Consider the following 13,739-nt stretch of genomic DNA (forward strand, 5'->3'; position numbering starts at 1 on the left):
AAAATTATAATGAAAATTGAAAATATAAAAAAATTCTATACAGTGTATATACTAAAAAAAAAAAAAAAATACCACAACAGTGTATAAATAATAACACTGGTCTGAACCGTAATAGACGTTTCTAATAAAAGTTCAGATTAAAGGAATAACTTAGGACACACTATTTTGTAAATGCATGAACTGATACACAATATATTTATTATATTTATAGGGAAGGCCGGGGCTTATGCAAGTCTTCTTGTGGTTTTGGTCATCAAATAGGCATATTGTAGTTAATAAACTAAAAGGTTTATAACATTTAAACAATGTGGTTTTATTGTGTTCACTTGTTACCCCAAGAGCTATAGCAAAAAAATATTATGATAAAATTCTAAAAACCCGATATTTCTGAATCTCTTGTGACAAGTTCTGGTCTTCCCTACATACATATATACAAAATAGGAAAACCAACAGAACATTTTCAATATAATAAATGTTTTGAAGCTCTGACCAATTATAAAACTCTTAACAAAAAACAAGAACAATTTGACACCATATATATATATAAATAAATAATTTAACCTACCTTGTACAAATTCACATCTTTTATGATGAGTTCTTAAGGATATACTAAACTAAATAATCTCACCAATAAAACAGAGAGCAACAGATCCAAGAGAGGTTTTCTGTGGTAAATCTTGAGCCAACTGACTAAACTTATGCAGTATCCTCTCGAGTTATTGAAAACTCCTTTACAGAATGAAGTAACCCAGTATCGCCATCTCACATGCACTTAAAATTAAATATGCATTGTGACAAACCACCTGCAATTCAAACTCTCAGCAGGTCTCACACACACACACACACACACACACACACACACACAGTGAACACAGTTGCTAAAACACACACTCTGTTAAACATATCACATACCTTTTAGTCTGAATCAAGGATGAGACTGTACCTTTTCAGTGACCCTCATGAAATCACAATGCTGTGCCGTCATGTAAGATTCTCAGGTGAGAGAGGGCTCGATCAGATCTTTTCTTCAATGACACTGGATAGGGTTACATGTACAGAACTGAAGTTGTGGTTACATTACCATGGAAAGACAATTCACACCTACTAACTAGGCCATGGTTGAAGTACAGTACTCAGGGGAAAAAATGTCAGAGAATAAATGACACAATAAATGCATGCCTGTATAGCTGGTTTATTATAATTTAGCTTTTATGTCAGGTACTAAAAGTCTAGAAATTATGTTCTTGTAATCTGATATCCCATTTACAGTAAAGCACAATCAATCAATCAATCAATCAATCAATCAATCAATCAAATAAAACCAACCTTCAAAACGATTAAGATCAGCAAGTTTAAGACACGGTGCCAATTCCCTAACAGTATTGAATATACAATACAAGTTTCCTAATAAAAGAGTGACCTTACAAGTACAGCTGCATGCAGATCATGTTTCTAATTAAGTGTAATTAATGGCACAGAGGTGTGTAATCATGTCAAGAAGAAACTCTCAGACAATCTGAGAAACTGCAAAGTCATGAAAGCCGTGTCTAACAATATGCAGTCATAAAATATCTCTTTAATCTGCTTTGAATAATCAGAATGTGGTGAAATAATACTGTTATAAACTATTATGTAATTACTCATCATCATTAATATATAGATCTGTTATTCAACAATTAGTGGTTGGACAGGTTGTTGGGTTAAATATGACCATGTGGAGGTGCCCAAATTTCCAATAAATGAGAAAACATCGCCATCCTCTGGTCAGATGCAATAAATTCATTCGAAATAAAAATAATAAATACTGTGTGTGTGCTATCAAGGAGTTCGTTTTTCAGGTTAAATTGTTTTCATTTGACAAAAATGTTATGGTGTTTTTGCATATGCGTGGCCTCTACTATTTATATGTATACTTATAATGGATATTTATTTATATTTTATATCAAATCGTTAGGCTGCTCTGAGGATTCTTTTGCCTCAGTCTCTCACAGGCTTCTATTTACTGAAGCAGACCAAAAACCCAGAATTTAAATATTTTAAAATCAAATGTTTATTGTTATTTGCAAATGTATATCACTATCATCTGCTAACACTAGGCCTATCCAAGTGAGAGAAAAGCTACAGCAGGACTAGAGTTTTTCATGACATTTTCACGTGGAAATAAAAATATCCCCCCCCCCCCCCCCCCCTCCTCCTGATGAGTCAAGTATTCCACCAAATACTTTCTCTTATTTATAACCACTTTACTCTATAAAAAATCTTAAATTATTTGTATGTTAAGCAACTGAAAAGTGGAAAATTCTCTATAAAACTTACATTTTCTAAGAAACATATTTTAGTTGCATAACCTTGTGCATGAGGCTTATAATATAAAATTAAACTGCCAACACTGTTTCCATAAGATATAGGCCTAACTGTATTTCAGCGTTCTAAATTATTCAGTTTGAGATGTTAATAAACACAATTTATCACTTTAATAAATGCAATTTATTACCACATAATTTGACTGATAATGTTAAAAAAGATTGAATAAGAGTTGATAAAATATCTAAAATAAATGAAAGAATAAATCATATAAAACTGCAACATTATGTGTGCTTTGGGGTCACTTTGCTCCAGAAAAAAACAAGTTATGCATCCAGACAGATGTATAGAGTGGCAGCAGTTTACAGCTCATTTTCAAACAAGTTGTTTTCCTTTAGAATATGTTTGGATCATTTATCATAAAATTATAAATCCAAGAGTCATTTTGTTAATGGGCATTACCTGACAGGCAGCTCCCCTCTCTCTCTCTCTCTCTCCTCCCTCCTTCCTCTGTTCAACAGCATGTCAGAGTCTGTGGGATGGAGTTACAGCACATTACTTTCCATCTGGATGCTGCTCTGAGCACCTTTAATGAAGACACCGCATCTCTCCAAACATCACAAGACCCCTGACTGTCCAACACACACCTCCAGCGGAGCAAAGCTGTTTTAAAAGTAACTTTCCCGAAAATAGCTACACAAGCCAGGACACCCAAACACACAGCCAAAGCATGAAGCTCCAGTGCGTTTCTCTTATCATTTGTGCTTTACTCGTGGGCGAGTGCTGCGGGTCGCGTCTGGACCGCTGGGTCCGGACTGGACTTCAGTACCTGAAGCTCAACCTGTGCCGGAGGGTCTCTCTGCCGGAGAGCGAGTGCAAGAAGCTGTCCCACCTGCATCTGAGCGGGGTGGTCGTGTACGTGACCGAGTCCGGCTCGGGGAAAGTGCTGGCGATCCTGCCGGACTCCTACTCGAGCGGTGCGCTGCAGTCCAAACAGAGCGGCTTCTCTGCGGACGCGAGCGCGGAAGATGAGCGCAGGGCGAACGAAGAGCTGTACCCCGGCGCGAGTGCGCATGACGCCGCGCTGCTGCTGGACCCCAGCCCCGGAGAGAGCTTCGGACACCCGGTGGTCCTGTTCTACGTGGACTTCAACACGACCAAGAAGAAATGTGCTCATATGGACGGCATTTATCTGGGTGAGTGGACTGAATCTGTCCAGCCTGAGATTTACAATCATCAGTATAAAGGAGAGAACAGAAATTTTAGGCTGCTTGAGTAAATTAAAAATTATGTTCAAAGCTTGTGGCAATCACTACACGTTACTGAACCATATAGATTGCAGCCTATTTTATTCTAGTATGGTCCAATGTAAAAAAAGTTTCAAAAGAGTTGAAAAAAATTTGCATTTGCCCAGCAAGAGCCAACAGAAAGTTGGAAACTTTTAAAAAAATGTATATATTTTTTTTAACAACCAAGCAGTTGCCAGTGAAATATTTGTGCATTCCTTTTAACTTTGATGTAATAATAGCCCTACTTTTAAAACTAGAATTGAAAAAACGTGACCCCATGTTTATATCATGATTTAAAGTCGTGACGTATAAGTAAAGTATAAGTAAAGTCATATTACATTAATAATAGCCCCAATAGAGCTCTGTCACGAACATCATACCTGGAATCAAACTGGAATTAGACAGCTCTCCTCATGTCACTTTTTGCACCAGCCATGTAAAACTGTTGACATGAAGCCAGTCTGCACATTCATTTATAGCTGTTTAGACCCTCAAACCAAAAGTAGCCCATTTATTTGTTACCGGTGTGATTAAATGTAAAAAAAAGTGTAAAGGGTGTTACTCATATTAGCTTCTATCAGGACACTTTACTAATTATAATGACATTATATATCTTTATATGTAATTATTATACTAATTATCATAATAATGTGTATTTACAGCAGCTAAAAACAGCACACAATAATTATAAGTAACATAAATTACACTGTAACATGAATAATGTCATAATATTTATTCAAACATCAGTGTCACATAGACAGCTCTAAGATGTCCGAGGTGTAAAATGTCAATTGATGAACATGCAATGAAACTAAATTTTGCTTTATAAAAAGCCAGTTTAGATGTCTTTTTCAACACTTAAGAACATAAGCAAAGTTCATCTGCCCTGTGATATGAAGCTGCGTGTGAATTAGTCAGAGGTCTGCACGAGAATCTGCTCTTAGGAGTATTCGGCCACGGACCCCCTGCAGGGAGAGTGGAGGGCAGACGCACGACTGAGCCGAGAGTCATGCATTCACAATAAGAACGTCAATAATTCATTCCTGACTGAGAGTTCAGTCCTTAACACTGGGTTCAGCTGTGCCCCCAGTCCACAAGTCAAACCATCACCTTTGAACTAAACTTGAACATTTGCATCATCACCGCTGAAAGAGACTGGAAAAGCTGTGATGATAAAGCCAATTTTCTTTACTAGGGCTCAAACTGTTTTCCAAATAACTGTTATTGAAGTTAGCATCAGATTGTCTTAAAGTGTCGCAATGACAGCTGATGTACTAATAACATCCAGAAGAAAGTCTTTTAATCTCTTGACCAGACTATATGACTATGATTTCATATGGGCTGCAGCTGAGGCTGAAAATGTATGCTGGTAAAGAATCAAGAGATATCCGTATCCAATTATTTGTTTGAAATTCCCGTCTAGTGAGATGCCTTTATCTGGTGAATATCTGAAGGCAACTTGGATGTGTCCTTCTCCTTCATTGGCTAGGATATCCCAAAACCTGTGTGGGATTAGGCTACTTCTGAAAATAATAATGTCAAATGAGTTCTAAAAAAAAAATAAAAAGAGTACATTTAAATTCACATTATCTCTTTCCGCAAGTTTGGGGTCCGTTTTTGGAAAAGGTCTCATACTCACCAAGGCTAATGAAAAATACAGTAAAAACTAATATTCCAAAATATTTCAAATAACTTTTCTATTTGAATAAATATCAAAATGTAATTTATTCCTGTGATGCAGCGCTGAATTTTCAGCGTCATTACTCTCCAGTCTTCAGTGTCACATGATCCTTCAGAATCACTTTAATTCGATGATTTGTTGCTGAAGAAGCATTTCAGAAACTATTAGCAATGTTGATAACTCTTGTGCTGCTTAATATTTTTGTGAAAACCGTGATTCTTTGTATTTTCAGGATTCTTTGATGAATCTGCCTTGGGGATGTGGTAATTATGTAAATATATTTAAATAAACTCTCATTGCAAGACAATTCTTAAAGGCCTCAAGCCTTCCTCAAATTGTTTCAAGAAATATTCTTAGTAACTTGGAGACAAAATGAAGCTCATGAAGGGCAATAATGAGCAGACACATTAGAAATGATAAACAAAAATGCTCTGGTTTACACACGAGCTCAAGGCGAAAGGGCTTGTGTGACTCAGTTCAAATCTGGAACCGTTTTAGAGTCTCGTAGTGTCCAAACCTGACATCTCATCTGAAGATGTGGTGAGAATCAGAGAAAGCTGGGTTTAGTTCTGGCCACATTTAAAATCATCCCAAGTCTCTCTGAATGGGCCTCCGGATACAACTGACCACAGAGAGAGACTCATTAGGGCTACTGATGCTGTCTTACCCCACATTCCCAAATCACGGCCAGCCAAGGAAACCTTTCATTGTAAGAGGCAATTTTAGATGTTAAGTGAAATGGATTTATAATGGCTTGTGATTACACCTCCTGCGCTGCTGTCTAATTCAGGCTTCCTCAGCGTGAAACTGATCAAAATTGCTTGCCGTCAGTAGCCCTGCTGCAGTCTTGTCTAAAGTGCAGCATGTGCCTGAATGGATAGTTTGCAGTTATGGCAGATTACTGAAGGAATGCACGCTGTTCTGCCCAGTCTGATGCTATGCCTGTTTAAAAGTCATTATTACTGCTTTTCCTGAAAGGATAGTTTCTCTTTGTCACATTCTCAGGGTAGAAATTAGCATTGCAGGCAGCTCTTTCTTATTAAAGCCAGGTGGATGATCACATAACTACGGCAGAGCAATAAACCCTGGACAAATGACAGCGAAGGCTCTCATTTATCCAGGTCATGGGATTCTCACATAAACATTGGGCAAATATTGACACTGGTATGTTCTTGAATGATCACCAAGCAATAAACCAAAAACGTCGCTCTTTATTGTGGATTGTTGCTTGGATTCTTTCTTGGCATCTGTGGTTCCATGAAGAACCTTTGACATGCATAGAACATTTTCATTGCACAAAAAGTTCTTTATAGTGTAAAGTTTCTTCAGATTATTAAATGTTCTTCACACTAATAAAAAGTGGTACTTTTAGGAACTGTGCACTGAATTGGTTTTTAACAGCATTACTTACCAAAACCTTTGTCTTTATAAATAGTGCGAGCGGTTATTAGCAGATTGTATTCGTACATTAACTGTTTCATGCAACATGTATACAGGGGAGGAGTGCTTGACGATTGCTGTGAAGACACGTTGCCAGAACCAGCTGAAGCGGAGGAGGAGTCGCAGCGACCGTATGGCGAGCAGGGCGAGGGCCCGCAGGAGCACGACGGGCAGAACTGGCCGAGCGGAGCATAGCAGCGGCCTCTGTGAGATTCACTTTCTCCCTCTGGTTGTGGGAGTAAAAGATAGCAACCGAACCCAACGCCTGCACTGTGTAGGTGAGTCAATGAATTGTAGAGTTCAACAGGTTTAATTATCTCTGGAAGGTCAGTGATAAACTCTTAGGAAGAGAAAGCAATAGAAGCACAAATCACAATTACACCATGTTAAACAACTTATCCCAAATCCCGAATAGAAGGGTGTCAGGAATCTGGCTTTTTTTTTTTAAGGTGCTATATGTGATTTTATGTGTTATTCCAAATCCCACAATTTTGCAAATTTCAACCATTATGCCTCCACTCCAAAAACATGTCATCCAACAATTTCTGGTTGAGCATTTCTAATTACTACATTTTTATTTATGCTGTCAGAGAGATTGGTGTGAATTCTTAGAATACTTATTTTAGTGAGGTATTCATTCACCATTTACAGTGCACAAATCACACAGTTCTTTTAAAGTCATGTTGGAATTACTGCAAGTATGAGGAAAAAATTTGTTCACATCCTTGAATAATTACAAAATTGTAATTTTCTGAGAGCTCTGCTTGTACCACCTGACAAAATACTGAAAATGGCAGTAAAATGTAGTTAAGCTGTTATTTCGTAATATTTGTTTATTAATCTTATTACTGACTACTGTTAATGTTTAACAATGCAAAAATATTCGGAAAATGAACAAAAGACAAATAGGTTAATGTAGCTATAGCACAGCGTTAAATAATTAATGCATTTGCATAGCAGACACTATTTTTTATTACACAGATTCATCATGCCGTTAATTGTGGTTGCCACAAAAATGCATAATTCTGAGCCCAAGAATCAAGAATGTGTCCAGCTCCTAGTAGAATGTCAAGAGTTATCTAATAATTACAACATGCTGTGAATGCAGCATAAAGGGACGGTTACAGAGTTTTTTTCCGCGTAATTGGACAAAAATGTTTATTGCACAATTTGCAGAATTCACTTTCAAACCACAAAGATTTCTGTTGGTCAAAGTGGCAAATTCACATGAACCCGTTGCAAAGCCTGCGTGTGGAATTTTTCCGTCCGAAATTCCCAATCACGCAGATTCCTACTGAAAATTTAAATTTTAACTACAGTATATACTTGTAATCAATCATGTCACGTTTGGGTCTCCTACTTTTCAAACCTAGCACTAAGTAATGTGGTTGTTGCTGTAGATCACCCAGACTTTGCCAGATGCCCGCAGCCTTTGCCACTGACCAGCCCCAGCACACCCATCTCCAGCTGTGAGCTCAATAAAAACACCCGCCGGTGCCATCAGCAACGCCTGGCCACACACCTGTCCTGCCGCCTCTACCAGACCTGTGATCATGCTGTTCTCCTGTCAGGTACAAAACACAGACTCAAAGAACTCATTTGTATGATCTGACCCATTGATGTTTGAAATGCTGGAGGAATACTTGGACTTATCAGCTGTCTCAGGTATGCTGTTCCTACATAACCTTTAACCTGTGCAGGTGGCTGGCAGGAGCAGATAACATACCAGCAGCATGCAAAGAACCTGCAGCTCTTCTACCAGATGCTGAGGAACAACGGCTTCCATAAGGACCACATAAAGACATTCTTTGCTGGGAATGGACAGGTAGCAGGTCAGAGGACATTTCAAGTCATTTAAGCTTTTAATTTACCCCAATGCTTTATATTCAGATTCACAAACAGTCTTTATTTCCACAGCTAAAGAGACTGAGGGGATGTATCCAGCCACAGAGAAAGAGGTGATCAGGAATCACATTTCCTACATCTGCCGGAAGCAGCACTGTGTGGATTCTCTGGTTCTGTACCTGAACAGCCCCACACGCAACGACGGCACCATGCTGCTCTGGGACCGCAATAACAACGGCATTGTGAGTGTGTGCATCTGTTCAGCCCTTCTGATGGTTGTAGTATAACATGTTCAAACTTTTATTTTCGTTAACACAATTACCATAGAGCACAACAAATAATTTTTCCAATTCATTTTTTCAACGGTTTAAAAAAAAAAAATCATTAAAAAATTACAAATGACAAATATAAACATTATAAAAAAAAAACACTTTGTACGAGGCAACAAGCTACTCATCTAATGTAGCATTGTTTTTGAATGACTACAGTCAAAAGCAATGATATAAAACTATTAAATGTAAAGTTTTATAATAATGAATTAAAATAAATGAAGTATAAAATAAAGCCATTGATTAAATATATTTTAGGTATGTGAAATATTCAGATATACTAATGCACTACTACTAATTTTTTTTAGTAATTATTTTATTCAGCAAGGATTATTAAACTGATCAAGTGACATTAAATATATTTATAATATTACAAAAGATTTATTTTTAAAACAAATACAGAGTTCTGGCATGAAACTCTAGATGGCGCAGTCCGATAGGTCTAACTCAATATGACCTAATGACATCATCATCACATGGCACAGCTGATTGGTTCTTTCCTGTATCGGTAGCCCATGAGCTCGCTGCTCAACATTCAAATATATGACTAGTGCTTGTAGCAGTTTGCAGCGTGCTTCAGAAACCTCCACCTTCCCCAGCTCCACCTGTATAGGTCAGGAGAATGTTTGGCACATGTTTGTGGTAATAGCAGCTTCTCTGAATGGTGGATCTTTTTCTTCTGGACTACGATTAATGTAGCTAATCGTATTCAGCTGTTAAATGGTTTAAAAATGAAACTGAAATCACACTGACTTGCGGCCTCTATCATTACTTACATAATCTCAGACATCAGGGTAGGTCAGTTTTAAAAGGTGTTTACATTACCAAATATCTATTCCTCTATGGAGGAGGGAAAAAAACTGGGATTTTTTTTTTTAGGTTCAGTGGATTTTGTAACGGGCTTATATTTTCACAGTCAGGCCTACAGTGTTTGTTATAAATGTGGGGGTTCCTGGAATCACAGAGAGGACAGATGAATAAAAAGTTTAGGAATTCCTTATCTTCCCGTAAATGAATCCAATGTGTTTCCCCAAGACCACCACTTCAAAGTGCCCACTAAACAAAGGATAAAAGTATTACACTATGAAAGCTGACTTTTGGTTGGCTCTCATCTGTTCATTCGGTTTCATTTCTTGGAAGGGATGAATCTGTAGACACTTTGCAATATGGTGGTTCTTGTCTTACGAGTGCATGGAGTATTTTTAGTGCTGCTAATGAGAACGCCACCTGTGCAGCAAACATCCAAGAGGGGATGCTGTCAAAACATATTCCTTAATGCACATGGACAACCCAGACCAAGAGAGAGAGATTAGATCAAATTTCATAGAGAAATACAGCACAATCTTACTAAGAAACTCACAATAGACCAGCCATTCACCTCTTTCATCTATCAATAATACAATCATTCCACACATTTAATGATATTGCTTTTAGTACACTCCTGTTGCTCCACCAAAATCCCACAATCTTTTGCAAAAGGTGGTCAGTAATCCCGGCCATATGTTTAGAGTAGGGCAAACAGAAGGGAGCAGACTGCACAGTAAAGCCCACCCTTCCATGACAATAGAGACAGACTCTCTAGGGACAAAGGCAACAACCTGATCCCCAGACAGGGATGTAGTGACAAAGGGGGGCTTGAGAGACAAGGACCACACCGGATCAGGGCCACCAGACGCTCGGCTTCCCACAGGAAAGCTGCTCATTTCTTCTTCGAGTAGAAAGAGTACGGCTAACTGTTCATTTCAACAACTGCCACGAGTCTGAATGCCAGGACAAATGAATGTCCGCTTTCCTTTTCAAGTGCCTTAAAATAGACCACAGTCATGTAAGTGGAAACAGTGCCCCGCATGAACGAATTGTAGGTGCATTGGATGAAATTAAAATATAAACTAGAACAAATTAGTGTGTGGGATCAATATTTATTTTCTTGTGATGAGACTAAACTGAAAATGGGGGGGGCAGTTTGTTGATAAAATTTTTATTTGATATTCCCATTTATTTTTATTATAACATTTATATATAATGTAATATTAATATTATAATATATAAAAGAGATATATTACAAATTAATTCTGTTCTTTTTAACTGAAGAAATGTTTCTTGAACATCACATTTAATTTCTGAAGGATCATGTGACTGAAGACTGGAGTTATAGCTGCTGAAAATTCAGCTTTGGAATAAGTTACATTTTAATATATATTTAAGAAAACAACAACAAAAAACAATTATTTTAAATTGTACAAATATTTCACAATATTACCGTTAATGACCTTACTTTTGATCAAATTAATGCAGCCTTGAGCACTTGAAAGAATTCTTAAAAAAAAAAACCCGTTTGAACAGTCTATGATTGCTGGCTAAGATCTAAGATTTATAAAAGTATTTTCCACTCAAGTTTTTGCATTGCAGTGCTTTTATCTCATGCTGTGAAATAACTAATGTACTGTTTTGTGGATTACTACTTATCCATAAAACATGTCATTTTATATGCTAGGAAAGCTCTATAAGATGGTTTCATGCTATATATATATTTTTCTGCAGGCAGATCTGAAGGAGCGTTACTCTGTGGGTGAACTGTTGGCAGATCTGGCCGGATGCAGGGCCAGTCGGGTGCTGCTCTTTGTGGAGCAGAGCTACAGTGGAGTCCTCAGCAAGAGACTGATGGGATCTCTCAAACACGTCAATGTTGTGATGCTGAACGGCCTGCCCTGGGTGCACACAGCTGAGTTCTGGGCCTCTCTGCACCCATCCCAGTGCCTCATAGACCACCTCAGTAAGGTGAGACTTTCAAAGTCACTTTTTAAAATTTGTTCAAAACAAGGTATACACCTTATTTTTAACGTAAGAGCAGTGTACAACCATTTGCTTCCAGTTCCAGTTAGCTGTAGAACCATGTCTCATTTATTATCATAATCATAAACACTCTACACTTTGTTATTCGTCTAGTTATTTATTTACAGCAGCTAATGAAGGATAAGTCTCATACATTCACTGGAATTGAAAAATAAGATGGAAATGCAAACTTGATTATGTGATTAAATGATTATAAATGCTTAAAGGGACAGTTCACCCCAAAATGAAAACTCTGTCATTTACTCACTCTATATAGTATCCAGTAACACTTTACAATAAGTTAACTACATTTGTTAATATGAAATAACAATGGAAAACAATTCTAAAGCATTTATTAATTTTAGTTCATGTTTAACATTTGCTATTAAAATCAAGATGTATCTTTCAACATAATTTAAAGGGATAGCTCACCTTTAATTGCTCGTCCCCATTGGCTTCCATAGTATGGGAAAAAACACTATGTGAGTCAATGGGGACCAGCAACTGAAGGTGAGCTATCTCTAGCCAACATGAACTAACAATGAACAGCTGTATTAACATCAACAAAGATTAATATAGTAAAAATGAATTGTTCATTTTAGTTAATGAATTAACTAACGCCAACTAATGGGCCCTTAATGTAAAGTATAACTGAATATTCTAGCTGCTCTTTTCTTTGTACTAAAACTGAAAGAAGACAGAGGCAAATTCTACTTTTATGACCTACATCATAAACACAGTCTATACGACTCACGATCTTTATTCTGCTAAGTCTTCTTCACTGTAATGACGGCTTTGTCTGTGGAATAGAACCAAATCCAAAAAGTCAGTTTTGACAAAAAATGGTCACAAAACAAATGTTACGTGTCATTTTTGCAGCCAATACAACCTTTACATTTCAGATCTTCTGTGGAATAACTTAAATATCTGTCTGTTTTCCACATAAAGCTATCATATGACTTGAAGACTTTAAACGCTTTCTTTCTTTGCTTAATGCAACAGCAGAGTTCTGCGACGCCCCGACTGGCTGATGCTGCTCTGGGACTGATGAACGTGACTCTGGCCGGCGCTCCGTGCAACTCCACCCCTCCTCTCACCGAAGCCGAAATGAGGAAGGAGTACATGGGCTGCCAGAACCTCCCCACAGCTCTGTGGTACCAAAAACGGCCCAAGACTGACAACAGCAGGAATCGAGCAAACTGACCTCTTCCAGGACTTTCAGAAGGACTAGAGCCAACTCTACTGTTCCCAATACGTAATTCGGACACTCCAGTGGAGTACTTCCATGGAAAAACGAGTACCAACGAGTAGTCCTAAAAGTATGACTTTGTATAATGCACAAACTTCAAATCCATGACCAGCGCTTTCCTCTCACAAACACAGAGAGAGAGACACACACACACACAAAACAATCTACCTGTGTGTGCACACTTAATTCACCCGGTGATGCACATAGACCCTGACAAGCTGTTGAGGAACGGAGACTACATAATGTGTACATTTGAGATTGAAAGAAGAGGCGGTAATGCAGGACAGAGAGAGAGAAAGCGTCTGACATGTCCTCACTTTGAACCTCATTTCCCCTGCTTGCCGCTCCGTAGAAGGCGTCCCGTGGGGAGCGTCCCATGCGAACTTCTCCTCTCTCCGCCTGCCGCGGGGGTTCAGCGCAGGGGCATCCGCGCTCCTTTACCAGAGTGCTCTTCCGTGGGTGACAAGGCCACTCTGAAACACACCTCACACTCACTTGAACATTTCAGGACAAATCTCCTTGTCCCTCCTTCAGCTCAGTAAGGGACAGGGCGGTCCAGCATGATTTAGTAATGAGAAGTCTTCCCTCACCACGTCTGGACCCTAGCAGACACTGGGCTCTGCAAGCATGTATTTAAGTCAGACCTCTTATTCCACGCTGTACTAACCACTGTCCGCAGTATTCGCTTATCTCTCCGCAAACATTTAATCGCCAGCCATTGATAATGTTGACAGTGACGAGAAGGTATTTCAGGCCCCACGCCAGCTCCT

The 13,739-nt window shown here is 38.4% G+C and overlaps 1 protein-coding gene across 1 annotated transcript; it reads left to right on the forward strand.

Moving 5' to 3' along the window:
- Window positions 1-2,936: 2,936 nt before the first annotated feature.
- On the forward strand, window positions 2,937-13,381 carry LOC306876208 (uncharacterized protein). The gene is made up of 7 exons (XM_079427213.1): window positions 2,937-3,500; window positions 6,771-6,992; window positions 8,115-8,285; window positions 8,415-8,546; window positions 8,632-8,801; window positions 11,430-11,666; window positions 12,723-13,381. The coding sequence occupies exons 1-7, from the start codon at window positions 3,035-3,037 to the stop codon at window positions 12,921-12,923; spliced, it is 1,599 nt and encodes a 532-aa protein (XP_079283339.1). The 5' UTR covers window positions 2,937-3,034; the 3' UTR covers window positions 12,924-13,381.
- Window positions 13,382-13,739: the final 358 nt, after the last annotated feature.

This window comes from Barbus barbus, assembly GCF_936440315.1.
Source record: "Barbus barbus genome assembly, chromosome: 10".
Lineage (NCBI taxonomy): Eukaryota > Metazoa > Chordata > Actinopteri > Cypriniformes > Cyprinidae > Barbus > Barbus barbus.